This window comes from Aythya fuligula, chromosome 2, assembly GCF_009819795.1.
Source record: "Aythya fuligula isolate bAytFul2 chromosome 2, bAytFul2.pri, whole genome shotgun sequence".
Lineage (NCBI taxonomy): Eukaryota > Metazoa > Chordata > Aves > Anseriformes > Anatidae > Aythya > Aythya fuligula.
Window position 1 is genome coordinate 146,411,796 of NC_045560.1, and position 14,726 is coordinate 146,426,521.

The 14,726-nt window shown below is 43.7% G+C and overlaps 1 protein-coding gene across 2 annotated transcripts in view; it reads left to right on the forward strand.

The window, feature by feature from the left end:
* Positions 1–14,726, forward strand: part of DEPTOR (DEP domain containing MTOR interacting protein) — an 82,420-nt gene that overhangs the window by 52,198 nt on the left and 15,496 nt on the right. For both annotated transcript variants that reach the window (XM_032183299.1, XM_032183298.1), the window contains 4 exons: positions 4,906–5,091; positions 5,710–5,844; positions 9,148–9,218; positions 9,870–9,974. In XM_032183299.1, the coding sequence (XP_032039190.1) occupies positions 4,906–5,091; positions 5,710–5,844; positions 9,148–9,218; positions 9,870–9,974 (497 nt within the window). The remainder of the gene's footprint in view (positions 1–4,905; positions 5,092–5,709; positions 5,845–9,147; positions 9,219–9,869; positions 9,975–14,726) is intronic.

Below are 14,726 nucleotides of genomic sequence, written 5' to 3' on the forward strand. Positions count from 1 at the left end.
TGCAACATTAGGTGTTCACAGTCTGGGAAATGCCAAAATAAATAGACCGAGTTTTCTCTTCTTAACAGTAAAGCAAATATGGAATGATCATCTAAAAGCTTTGCTGACGAAAAAGCTTTGCTGACGAAGTTTTCAAACTCTATGGATAAATGAGGCAGTAAACAAATAATTGGACTGTATAAATTAACCTGTTGTTGTCGGTCGGTATCCAAAAAGAGGTATGTTTTCGTATAACTGAATAGAGTGTAGCACACCTAGGAAATGGGAATACCAGCCCTGTTGGTTGGTATGATGCAATGCTGTGCAGGGGAAGAAGGACACCCAAGGCACCTACACAAATGGTTCCCAGCTTATGGTGTTAGCACAGTATGGTTGTAGTAACTATTACTGTAGGCTGAGGTGTACAAAAGGACAACTGTAAGTAAGAGAAGGGGAGCGAGGCTATAACGATGAGCATGTTCTGAGATCCAGATTTTAGGAAGGATAAAGAAGCTCTGAGGAGAACTGGAGGAAGTGTGAAGAATAAGCCTGAATTTATGGTGTATTATTTATTCAGCTGATCAAAGATATGTTTGAGAGTCGGCTCCATAACTTCACAGACTTCTATACAAAGGTTTCTGACAAGACCTTATGTAACTTTCCAACAAAGGTGTTATAAAGTCCACAGATTAGAAGCTAAACACATTCAACCTTAAGTTAAGCCTTTATTGCCTGGCAGGGAAAGTAATTGGGACAACTCGTGAGGGGAAGAGTAAAGCGGACATTACAGGCTGCTTCAGAGTAAAAGCAAACTGTATTTTTGTGAGATTAGAAGGTAATTTTTTAGTTCTGCTTCTGGGGGAAATTTTGTGCCCTGTGTATGTGGGAGATCAGACTGGTGGGTTGTGACTGTACCTGCAAACTTGACATCCATGACCTGGAGTTAATGTTCATGCCTTTCCCTCTTGGACCAGAACTTTCCTTGTGCATTTTTATGATTTTGGAGCTTGCCAGCCACCGTGTGCTCTTTGGTACAGTTTCTCCCTGTTTCATAAAGTGCACATCGTAACATGAACATGTTGCCACATGAGCACTGGTGAATTAAACTGGAATGAAAAACCCATAAAATCACCCCACCTTCCTCTTTACAACATCACCCTCATCATGTATAGAAACAGGTCCTGATACTTGCCAGCCGCAGCCTGACACTTTAAGAGAAACCGAAATGGGTGCGGGTTTGCTTTTCTGTGCTGCATTGTGAAGGGCAGTGAGGTAACTGAGGAGTAAGTAGTTCAGTCAGTCCCCATCTGGAGGGAGCAGCTTCCACGAGGGGCACAGGAACCTGGAGCACGAGCCTTGTCAGCCACGACAAGTTTATCTGCTGCAGCTCTGAGTCAACACTCGAGGTAACAACCTCTGAATTACCTTTAAAGAAATCCCTCCTGAGCAAGTCTGTGCAACCCTCTGAGCTTTCTGCTGTCAGCTTTGGAAATGTTTTCACTCCCACTTTTCTCTGCTGATTTCAGCAAAATGCTGGCTGTTGAAGCAGGTAAATGAACACCACTGCCTGCTCTGCTACCTCTCGGCTGTCGTGCACAGAGTGTGACAACACCAACTTCTGTGTGTGCTTGATGTCCAGTAGTCACATACTTGTGCCTTGTGTCAGTTGCTTTCCTCAGGGACATCTCCATCTGAGGAGTGTGTCAGAGACAGACTGCACTGGTGCCTGTCTCCCCCTCCTCAACCTCTTCTCATCTGTAGTCTGGATATCCCTTTTTCCACAACATGCCAGATGCACTCCCAGAGTCCCAGCATGGACATTTTGACATTTCATCCTACATCATGAATAAGTCAGAAAGCTGATGATTCAAACAAACAAACAAACAAAAAGACCATGGGTCACACCAATAAGTTTGGTGAGATATTTCATTTGATGATGTACGTACAATGAGGCAGTTTGAGCTACGTATGCCTGTTTGTTTTTTAAGCCTCTCCTTAACTGCACATAAGTATTACCTTTTAATTAAGGAATATGCATAAACTTACATGATGCTACAAATACATTATTTGCTCAAACTGTGAATGTTGTTCTAACATTCCCACATAAAATGTGAACTATCAGGAGAAATGAAGAACTATGAAAATCATTGAGCACTCCGAATTCTGCATTAATGCTACTTCTTATAAGCATTGGGGCTACAAGCCATTCATCACGCAAACCACGTACAAATACTCTACAACATACAGTAATTGTTCTTATCTTTTACACTTGTCTTCATTTATTGCGTAAAAATTCACCCTTCCATGGAGTAAAATAGTTACTTCAATATAAGACCTAAGTTTCACTATTGCAAGCATGTAATGTTACAATATTTAGTCAAAACAAATATTGTTATTCTAAAATGCTGCAGTATCATGGTATAAAGAGGTTATATTCTGTGGTTTCATGGTCAAGAATTAGTCCAGAATTTGAGTGCTTTATGGTGTCTGCAAATCAAGCATGTGTTGATCTCTGATTATCATAATTTCTGAAGGCTGTCAGGGCACTTCAGTTAAAGGCACAAACAGAACAGAATTGTTTTTCTTAAGAGCTGCGGTGTCACAATATTTAAATTGAATCAGAAACCATGCTGATATTTCTTATATGGCAAACATTTAGTAATTCTGCTTCAAGGTGAGTATTTGAGGAGTCCCCTTTCATTTAAGATTATGAACCCCAGTAGCATGCTGACTAAGTGGTGCTTTTCTTTTTAAGTTTCAGTGAACTCTTTTAAGATGTCATCACAAAAAAAAAAAAAAGTATATTTATTTATTTATTCATTTAAAATTAGTTTTTATTTGTATCAGGTTATTCTATAATCCTGTGGTATTCTATTATTAGAATACTTTTACTTGTGGCAGTGGTCTGAAAACGAGAGTGATGGCTGGGAACACCAACGTATTAATTCTGTCTCAGACAGCAAATCCTTTTGTGGATGTAGGCAAGGCTCCAGATCTCTCCTCCTCGATTTCCGTTCTTCAAAAATAGTGATCGTTAGCGAGTGCTGCTTAATAGCACCGTATGCTATATATGTCCGAAGCGATGAGCGCAGCAGCAGCGTGTGCCTCCAGTAATGAAGGTGTCAGGACACAGGGATGAATTGCTTGCGGTGCTAAATGGGACTTAGCAAAGCCATGTGGCTCGTGGAGGGTGCACAGGCACATGCAGTTCATGAAGCTCCTGTGCCCTGATTATTCCCTGTGTCCCAAAGGCAGAAGGTCCATCTGTGCAGTGTCCCATCTCTGGCAGTGGCCCAGGCAAGCAAGAGACAGGCTTCTCTAGGCTCCTCTGCAAGAGGGACTCACAGTCTGACCCCATATGGCAGCTTCTGTGCCCGTGTGGAGGGCTGAGCCCTGAGCATCACGGCTAGGCTGGCCTCTTCTAAGGAAGTAAGTGTAAGTCACTTCACCTCCCTGGCATGAACATGGTCTCTGAGACCAGAAGCTGCTGCAGGAGATGTCTGGGCTCTTTGAGGTTATTCCTTCCTCACTGGTGTCAAAAGACAGAGGAAGTGCATGCTTAAATCCAGCCTTTTTTGCAAGGCTATCACACAAGGCTCCTGCTACAAACTCCTCCTAAGGTATTCAGAAGGGGTGAGAGGAAGAAGGAGCCTGTTGAGGGGTTTGAAAGAAGGGATGAGATCAAAGAGCATGTTGAGGGCTGTAGATTGGGCACAGCACCCTGGGTTCTGCTGCTTTTGGACCACAGGTGCTGGGCAGAGCTGAGAGCGAGGCCCTGGTGCAGCGCCTGCAGCAGAGGCTGAGGCCGAGTCCCTGTCATGTTTGCCAAGCGTCAGGCTTGGCTGCTGTCTGAGCGCGTATCCGTGGTGTTGTTTATGCATTACTTGTAAATACATCCAGCCCGCCAGTCCTCGGGAGCCAATCTGGGAAGAAATGCAATTTCTAAACGGGGTAAATCCAGGAGGTAGATCCTTCACGGGAACGATCAGCTGCGGGAAGTCATTTCTGTGGAACGTGATCAGAGCTGAGTGAGGACAGGGAGACCACAGCCAAAACGTCTCCTGCAGCTATTTAGGATCCTGCAGTGCTAACGCAGGGGCTGCTCAGGAGAGCTTTCTGCAGTCCAGCCCTGCAGGAGTCAGAGCTCTTCAGGGACCTGGCACAGAGCTCGGGCCAACTGCTGCATTTTACATCACCACTGAGAAGCAGCAACAGCGGCCACGCAGATCCTGCGGCCAGGCTGCAGTCGGTGGGCACGCTCAGTCCCCCAGCAACCTGGGATCTGCTCTCAGAGTCCAAACAGGTTGTAATTAAGACTTCTGCTGGTTATGTTAGAAATGATTTTTGGCCAGGTGCCTGTTCCCAAACTTTGCGTATATGCGTGCAAAGGAGAGGAAGCGGGATGCAGGAAGTGGCTGGGACACCGTGTCTGTGGTGGATAAGACAGAGGAAACGCACAGGTCTCCCTTTTCTGCTGCCCCATGGCTCTGACGGAGGCAGGCAGGGCGGCCAGCTTCTCGGGGCCACCTGAGATCGAGGCACAAGGCTTAGGGGAAGGAGGGATGTGAGTCTGGTGAGCACAGCTCCGCATGGCACACAGCGTGCACCCAGAGGGGCGTCGCGCGGCCTGTCACAGAGTGTTGGAGTGCTTCCACTTCCACTCGACAAAAAGGAGTGCTTGCCATTAATCAAGGTGCTCTGAAAGATGCCTTGCAGCTGTGGCTGCTGAGGTTCCTCCTGTGTTACCGACCCTATAAAAGCATTCATGTTGAAGCCACCCGTGTGAAGCCACCTTGCCCCATTTCTGAGTCTGCATCTGGGAGGAAAGAGGTGCGAGTGTTCCTGGTGGGAGGGCACATGTGGCAGATAGGTACACTCAGATTTCAGTCCCACCAAGCAATCACATCTATCCGTTTCTTTTTCCAGTGTCCAACAAGCACCATTTTATGGACAGCAACTTGCTCTACCAGTGCAGAATGAATTTCCGCCGGCGGCGGCGGCTGATGGAGCTGCTCACTGAGAAGTCTCGCCTGATGCCAGAAAGCCACGACAGCCCCTTTTGCCTGCGCAAGCAGAACCATGACAACAGAAAACACACCAGTTTTCTCTCAGGTGACTCATCAACTCTACTGCTGTCTGTAGAGTGACTCCATGGGATGCTAAATATCCTTAGCATCCTTTTTGTTAGAGGGATTTCAGTGTTTATCTGAAAAAAAACAGAGCAGGGTATTGCATATCCCTGTTCACAGGGATTGTGCTTTCACTCAGTTTACCAAATCTTTAGCTCTCTGTGGTAGTTTTTGCTCCTGTATAAATAACAGCTCGCTTGCTGGTCAAAAATTAGTGTCCACGATCCAACAGAATGGATTTAAATCCCCCTAAACCCAGAGTAATTTGCCATATACTCTATGCTGGTTTTGAGAAAAATGAGGGGAAGGGATCCTGCAGTGTTTGCTATACAGTGCTATCAAGCAGGAAATGAAAGAATAAATGGGAAGTAGGAAAGCTTATTTCTCTGTACTGAAATGCCTCCTAGAAAATCCCGCTATGGGAGCAGTTCAGCTGTTGTGTTAGCTGTGGTGTTATACTCACGCAGTGACCCTTTTGTGTACAACATGCTTACCCCTTAGGAAGGTGAAAGCATGGCTTCGTGTCTTAAAGAACCTGGAGAAATGCATTTAATAATGGACACCGGTTCCCTTTCTCCCTGTGTTTTCTCGGGGCGTGCAGTGAGTCCCACCAAGGAGATAAAGATCGTGTCGGCGGTGCGGAGGAGCAGCATGAGCAGCTGTGGCAGCAGCGGGTACTTCAGCAGCAGCCCAACGCTCAGCAGCAGCCCCCCCGTGCTCTGCAACCCCAAATCTGGTAAGCACCAGCATCACTTCTGATGCACAGGTGACAGGAGCAGGCATTTGTCTGGGGACAAGGAGATATGAGGAATGCCTATCGTCACGTCTAGGTTTATCTTTTCAAGGATAGATTAAAAATTCACAGCACCGTGGTATTTTAAGGCCGGGGGGGAACTTTTAGCATCACCCAGCCTGAAGTCCTGCTGAATGCAAGCCAGACGTCTGCCTCCCATAATCTCTGCACCAAGCCTATAATTGTGGTTGGAGCTGCAATTTATCTCTGAGGAGGACATGCAGTCAGAGACTCAGCTTCGCCTCTGCACTGCCAAGCCCTGGGCCGATACAAGCCTCCTCCTCGAGACATTCCTTCAGCGTAAGTCATGGGAGGGTTTAACTGTCCAGTGGCCACTGTGAAATAGCACAGCTCAGAAAACAGCAGCATCCAAAACCAGAGGAAGCATTGTTTGAGCCTCTCAAAGACCATTTCAATGTTTTCGTTTGTTTAGGTCTTGCACTGGTTTGTTTGAGAAGGTAAAAGCAGTGGTGAAGCTTATTTTCCTTTTGAAAGGATTTCCTATCCCATGCCGGAAGGTTAAACACACCCATTCTTCCACAGCTTGGTTAAAATTGTTTCTTATTGTACATCTGTGGAGGGGAAAACAGACTGGGATGGATGTTGTTTCAGCCTCTCTATTTCCCTCAGAAAAATCCCTGAAGTTCAAAGTCCATGTTGCCCTTTGTGCTCCTTATTATTTTGGATTTAGTACAAATTCCCAGTTCTGCTCTGGGTAGAGGGGTGTGTACAACTGATGGGCAGGAGGTCGTTTTTGGGATTCTTGCTCGTTTGGAGGAGGGGAAACCTATAGCATTGTGCAAGGTATGCGAGGGGGTTGCTTTGCCCTGCACCAGCCTGCTAAAGGGAGGTGGGAAAGCAGTGATCTTGCACAGACATCAGCATACTGCAAGGAGCTCGCTGCTGCGTCCCTGCTGATGGTGTGGGCAGCACTGTACATCTGCGGAAGGCTTCAGTGGATGACTGTCAGCTTCTCCTTCAAAGGGATGCTGGCATTTCAAGTGACTGCTAGAGAGTGCGTCAAGCACTATGTGAGACTTGTTCAAAACGCTGACAATTCTCTCTGGAGATGAGTAAGTGCATTTCATCCCCGTTGTGCAGAGTGGCCATCAGAAACACAGGTGTAGTTACAGGGACATGCTCTTTCTGCTGTTAGCACATTTCCTTCCCTTTCTTTAGGCTCTGCTGGGAACTGAGGACGAGGGTCTAAATTATAATCATCTGAAGGACTGAGGGTGGTTGCATGACCAGAAGCATAACCCCATACACCGGACCTGCTGTTCATTTTTTGGGAGTGCTCTCAGTGCTCTTGGTCATTGCACACTCAGAGTAAGCTGCTGCTGGGTGCTCAATGTCACCTTCCCGTGTTTGCCCCTCTATAAAAAGTGCCACAGCATCGTATCTTGGCAAAATATGTCTTAGGTATACTACCTAGAGACACTCTGATAGGTTTGGTGTGGTGAGCCCCTGGCCCCAGTACACCATAATTGCATCCTGGAAAATTTTCTGGGACAGATAAACCAGCATTCATGTGCTGTCCATAAATGTGTGCGTTATCTGAAGTATGCCAGGTATTCCATTCATTTATGATTCTGATTATATATGAAGTGTCAACCCATGAGTAGTGAGAACAAGTTTATTTTAATGCAGCTGATTACACAACACTGGAAGAAAAAGGATAGGCTGATGTTGCCCTCCCATAAATTATTGTTGTTTTTTTTAAACACAACTTCCCCTAGGGTAATTTCTCCCGTAGCACAGCTACAGATCCACACACCACCTTGCAGAGATTAACATAAGGCTGTCAGATGTAAATGTTATGGAGGAATTCTTAAACCTCTGCTGGACTATAAAGCGATTTTTTCACCAATAGTTTCCTGCTATCCAGAACCACAGCACGTTGCTGAATTTTGTGGTAATAAACAGGAGACAGGCATCTTGTCAGCTGAGTTCTGTTACAGGCAAGGACTTTTAAAACAAACAGGTCATGACTTGACCAGTCATGTAGGAAAAAAGTCATCAAACAAAATTTCTGAGGGTATAATGAACGGTGGCATGCAACGGAGTCCTGTGTACATGGTTTATCTGATTCTCATTTGTTGACTGAGCATAATGATCCAGGTTTTTTAAGTTGAATGGGCATGCTCTGAAAAGTGTAACTCTGGCTAAATGACTGCTTGTCAAAATCCAAGGGAAAGAAAAAAAATACTTATTGGTTTGTGTGCTAGAATTCTTTCCGCTCCCAGGAGTGTCATTAAGAAATTCATGAATGTTTCAGAATACCATCTGGGAGAAATTTTGTATTCCACCTGTGACTTAAAAGGCAGACATCATGAAAATCATTTATCACTAAAGGAAAAGCAGTCATAATTTGAAAGGTGAAGCAGGTAAAAGTAGTGAAGAACATACAGCTTTACATTGCCCTCTGTATTGTAAAGCATTGACAGACAGAAAAACACAGTATGCAGAATGGTATCAATCTGATTTGACAGAACATTGCATTTACTTTGTTCAGGGGAAAATTAATTCATAATACAGAAAAGTAGCAGGGAACCTCTGGATATGAGGGCATTAGATATCTGTGCTTACAATTGCAGAAACCTCTTTGTTGGGATAATACCTGAACCAAACAGCAGCAATGTTGCATGACTACGCCAACATTCCCTGCCTTCTTGCAGGGAAAATCAGCTCCCATCTCCAAGCAAAATAAAATAAAATAAAATAAATGGTGGAAGAGGTGGGGATTCAGAAATGACAAAGACTCACTTCTTGGGTTGGGAAATGGAGGAAAGGTTACCAAGCTTTCCTGTACGTAATATAACCTTTCTTCAGAATTTTCTTCTTACTGAATTCTGGGATTCCAAACTGAGTCAGATGAAATAGCTGAAAGCACACAATGTGCAGAGGGAACCTGCAAGAAAAGCTGCTTCCTGCCAGGGAGGTTGGCCACTTGCATTGGACACAGGAACAGCCATTTCTGAAGTTCGTGGTAGTGTTTAGGGGATGCCAATTGCAGACATTGAAGTCTGTTAGCTTAACACCCCATTTTTCTGAAGGTCTCATCGTTGGTGCTCAGAGTTACTCTGCAGTCTTTTCTTTGGCTCTTCTGCTACTTTCAAACAAGACTTGAAAGACTATATGGGATTTGGGACCAAAAAGATACCGTATTCCAACATTTTGTCTCATTTATTAGGAAAAACTCCAGAGGAATGCTTATATTGAATATTCCTTTATGTACCCCTACAGTATTAAAGAGACCGGTGACTGCCGATGAGCTTTTGATGCCTGGAGCCCCATATGTCAGAAAAACTTTTACGGTATGTCTCTGGTATTTTTCTCTATTTCTATGTGTTGCATGCATAAGGTAATCCAAACAGACATTTTCTGAAGGGATAATTAGAGCTTATTTGCATTTGTTAAGGGTTGTACTTTAAAATCCTGAAGTCCGTTATCAGTACTTCCACACATTTCAGGTCTGATTCTGCACTTGTTTATCCTGTCTTTCTGCCAGCGTAGTACTGCTGACTGAAATAGGGTGTGAAATTACATAAAGCCAGTAATATTTTTATTATACAAGCTCATCTAAACTTTGTGCTCCTGGTACTGTGTTTGCTGTAGGCATGGATTATCTACCCAGACTGAAGTTTTCTACTCAGGCATACTTTTTCTTAGACTATGATGGGACAGAAATTTTGATTCAGTATTAGAGGAAGCCTTTCTAAAAAGAGTTTTGAACCTAGTCATTGAAAGCCTTGCTTTTTTGCAACCTCCTAGTTCAACAAAAAATTAATTGAAACCAAAATACATAGCGCCTTTCCCACATGTGATACAGCAGCCTGTACACAGGCTTTGATAAAATATTATCACACAGAGTTCATTACTATGTGTTAAAATTAAAAAAATAGTTTTCCTGAACCATTTAGATGTGTCTTGGTGCCAGTGCTCACCTCCTTCTTTTCTCCTTCAAGATCGTCGGTGACGCGGTTGGCTGGGGCTTCGTGGTACGGGGCAGCAAGCCCTGCCACATCCAGGCTGTGGATCCCAGTGGGCCAGCAGCTGCAGCTGGCATGAAGGTGCGTGGTCAAACTGGGAAGCTATACTGGGATGTCTGGGCTTCTAATTGAAGGTCTTGGGCTGCCTGTAGTTGGGTAGTGAGAGGTGCTCTTCTTTCCTGGGCTGAATGTCTTTCAGTTTCAGGCATTTCTAATCACTGATTTCAGTTGCCTTTTGTCCTCTTTATGTTTCTTGTCTTCTGTCCTAGAGGTTCTCCATAGAATCAAAGAGTGGTTTGGGTTGGAAGGGACCTTAAAGATCACCCAGTTCCAACCCTATGCCATGGGCAGGGACACCTCCCACCGGACCAGGTTGCCCAAAGCCCCATCCAGCCTGGCCTTGAACAATTCCAGGGATGGGAAGTCTTCGAGTCCCTTTCCCATGCAAAACTAAGCTCTTCTTTCCAAGTTACTTTCATGATTATTTTGTTATTGTTATTTCCACTTCTTTCCAAGTCTGCACACATTCTAGCCTTCCACCTTCAGTTTATTCTGCAATTTATTTGTAATTTATTGCAGAATGGTCTGTATGCAGGTTCTGCACTTTGCCTATATATGAAAATGAAGCCAGGCATACCTATTCACAATGAAATTAGTGTAACCCATTGGTCACTGTAAAGCAGTTAAAATTCAAGACGTTTTGGAAAGAAGAATGTGTGACACTCATGTTTCATAAAGAGTTGAAATGCCTTCATACACGATTTAAAAATAAATAAATACAATTTCCACCTGAAGGCTCTTGTACTGCTAATGCAGGGCCCATTGACTTACCTGCTGTTTTGGATCATGTCCTGTATATATCTGTGAATTAGTCACTCTCTTTTAGAGTAAGAAAAATAAAAGCAAAGCATTATGCTAAGAGCGTATAAAAGCAAGAAAAGGAAACTAGCTGCTGCACCTATTCCAGTGTCCAGATTGAGCCAGATGCAAATGAGCAGCTTATGTCCTGTTTTCTTGTACCATAACAACACAAGTGAAGGTTTCAGGTGTATTCCATGAGCAGCCCAGTTTCCCATTAATATATTAATTCATTCATTTATTAATTTTATCCTGCTTTCTATAATCTGTCTGCCATTCCCAGTATGCTCACCGATGGATTCTCACCCACCCAGCATATGCCACCTGTCCCGCCCATTGCACGGTGCTGGTGGATATGCCATGGCTCCGTCTTTAGTGAATATACAATAGGAGTTTCTCCCCTGTGGCTGCTGATTTTTTATGAAACTAGCAAGAACATTCTGTCTTTGAAACATTTACTTCCCTTGAGGAAGGGCAGCCAAAGCCCTAGAAGGCTGCAGAGCCTGTTGGTACAGGCAGCACCTGACACATCCTGCTGGCAAACAGCTCCATTCCAGAGGGAACTGGATTTCTTTCTATGTTTTATACAATACATCAATATAATATAATATAATATGCATTTATAATTTTTATAGGAAGAATATTGTTTCTGTAAAGTAATCCTGCCTAAAATATACAGGACTGAAATTTAAAAATAGTGAATTTATGCATGTGTACATTCTAGATTCTGAAACTGGGAGTTTAGTACCTTGCACTATCTTCTTCTCTCAGAATTTAGCAGCCAGCAGTAGAGTAGATCTATTCTGAAACTTGACTTGTAAAAATAACACTGTAGCGTCATATATAATCTTAGAGTTTTCACTTCTGAACTTCGAAGCTTAGAGCTGAATATAGTGGGCTTTGGTTTTGTTTTTACTTTTGCCTTTGTGTTGACAACTATGCAGTAAGACATTTGAGTTAAGCCTGTTTATTTTGTTTTTGTATTGCACCTCTGAAACTGGTTTTGTGTACCAAACCGTGTCCTTGTGTCTTCCATTCCTGCTCTTGGTACACTCACGTCCTCTGATGGGGTTACGCGCGTTTATCTGATCCACTCACAACATAAGAATGTCAGACTCCCTTGTCCTAGTGGGAGTAAATGGTATTTCAGCCAGTAAAACTGGGATATATTGCCCTGAATTTGCACAAAGGATGGATTTGATTGTTTGCAAAGGTCCTATCCTTACACAAAACCCCTTTTCAGAACAGAATTGTGCATGAAACATTATGGCCATGTGTTACACCAAAGATGTGTTGACACCAAAATCGGTGCCCCGTTTTCAGAAATGCTGAGCACGTTTAGCCCCTGGTGAAGATATGCCACTTTCCTTTGAAAATAAGTTTTTTTGTGTGTGTGTTGAGGTGTTCCCATGGCAATAGGTATGTAAATTCTAGTGCAGTATTTGAATTTTTTAAAAATCTATGTCACTTAATCCATCTGTTTACAGCACTCTTCAATCTGGCAGATTTCAAGGAATCGTATGACAGGCTTTGCCATGACAGCTCCTTGAAAATAAGCCTTCCCCCCTGTAGAAGCTGCAGGTGGAGCATTTTGAAAATAGACCGCGGTGCGGTAACTTCTGGTGGCCTGGTGTAGGAGGCTTTTGTCTGCCAGTGCTGCTCGGAGTGCTACACCAAAAGAGCGCTAACAAGGAAAGTTGGCTATGATGAAAGGGCAAGAATTTGAAGAAGAGCCAAGGCTTGGCGTTGCAGTTTGTAGAAAAGTTCTTGGCAGTATCAGCAGGGTTTTTCCTCCCAAGGAGATGTATCCAGTGTAATCAGTTCTGGAAGTGTCTGTATTTGTAAAGCTTGTGATTTTGCACTTATCTCTCTTTGAGAGCATTATATTCCCGTCTTTGCATTATGCTGGACAAAATGTTGCAAGAGGACTGCTTCCTACCGTCTCACTGTAGGATCTCACTTTGTGTAGTTAAAACCCCACTGTATATTACATAAAGCAGTAAATGTTACAGGATCAATCTACCTGAAGTACTCTGTGGTGTCTCGTTTTCAGTTTGAACTTGGCTGGGTTCCCGGCCTTCTTCAAAGCTCCGTGAATGGAAAGCCTCAGGAGAAACTTCAATGAGCTTGCCATGGAGCACTTGACCACATTCAGTGGTTGTGTGGTCACCACAGCGTGGAGTGACTGGGATGCCCAGGTCTCCAAAATGCATACCCACCTCTGGCATGGCAGCACGCCCCACCTCATTACAGTAACATCTTCCTCTGGGGTAATTTGAAGACAATTTAATTCTATTAAAATTATTAGCTCAGTCTGCTGAAGAGGTGCAAGAGAGTATTGTCTTTGTGGTTTTAAGTCTCGATTCCTCCTCTGGGCCTGGTAAATGGGATTACCCTTTACAGCTTGGGGTTCCAGGTTTGTAGCTGAACAAATAATTTAATAAGTATGTTGTCAATTAGCTTTATTAAAGTATTTTTAGACCTGGTTCGCTGAAGCGCAGTCGCCTGTGGCAGCGTTGGAGGATCGTTACGGCTGTAAGCGCATTAACAAGCAGAAGCTGGAGGCGACACAGGGCTATGAAAGGAGCCAGTGTTGTGATGCGTACGTCCAAGTTATTTGTAGCTCTGTTTTGCTGTCTGCTGTCGTCAGCAGACTGAGAAGGGAAGACAGGAACAGCAGGGTTTAGAAGTTCTGAGGGTGCTTTAATATTCCAGACTGACTGGCTGCAAAATTCAGGCCTCTGCAAATGGCACCACTAAATACTGCCAGTTGTTGTCAGGAAAGATCTTGTCCCCCTTCTTCAGTGTTTTATTCTGTACATTGATTTCTGCTTTTAAGGTAAAAGTGTTTTTGCAAAGTTCCACGACTTGACTTTAAACTAGTTAGACCTTACACGTTATTATATAGTGTGACATCACTGCAGCAGAGCGTGACAAATGTCGCAGACCAAGCTTGGTGTGAGGCCTAGGGAGGAGATAAATTAATAGCTAATTTTGCTGATTATCTGTTCTTCCTTTTGGCTGGAGAAACCAGTGACCAGCTCTAACCTTTGCAGAAGTGAATTCAAGTGAACTCACTAGCAGGGTAAGAGCCAAATCTCATCCACTATTGAGTAGCCACTGTTTCGTGGTAAATAATTGTTGTCAGGGTCTGTCGAGGCCATCAATTCCAGTACACACTCAGATAGGCACTATCTGATCAGTCCACAGAGTCCAAATACAGCCACAATCACAAGATATTATAAGCCTGTGACGTAAAGAACTAAAAGCTGCATGTAGTAAGGTGCCAGCCTTTGGGGAGGGAGGAGGGAGTCAAAACTATGTGGTATCAGAGGGATTGCCACTGTTTTCAATTCCTGCAATAGCAAGAAATTTGAACTGTGAAATTCTTGGGAGGTTGAATGTAGTACCCCATGCTGCAGAGAAATGCAAAACCCCTGGTCCTTGCCAATCTGACCTCAAACCTGGTGATTGCTGTTTAAGATAACCAGTCTGAAAACCCTCAAAGAACATTTATTCCCCCTGGGAAAAAAAAAAAAAAAAAAAAAAAAAAAAAAAAATTTATGGCTGTGGCCAATCTCCAATGTTCTACAGAATAGTGGGAAAAGTGGATCGTGGACATCACAAGTGAGAAAATTATAATTCCTGATGGCAGCCTAGTGGGAGCTTGAAGATAGGGACTTATACAAATAAGGTGCAATGAACATGCTGCCGTTTAAACCTCTTGATGAAGTGTAGGAAAGGGAAGATACTTTGGTGTTTGGTGCTGGGACTCTAACCCGTTAAAGCACTGGGCAGATGCTTCGGTGCTAGTTGAAGGTATCGAAAGGGTACTTTTATTATCTCATCTGACTGAGCTTTAAATGAGAAGATGAAGTAGGCCTGGATAAATATTTATACTGTGCACTAGCATATGGTGTTGTTGAAGCAGATGCAATTCAGTCTTAGAATTCTTATCTTATCCCAACATGTTAC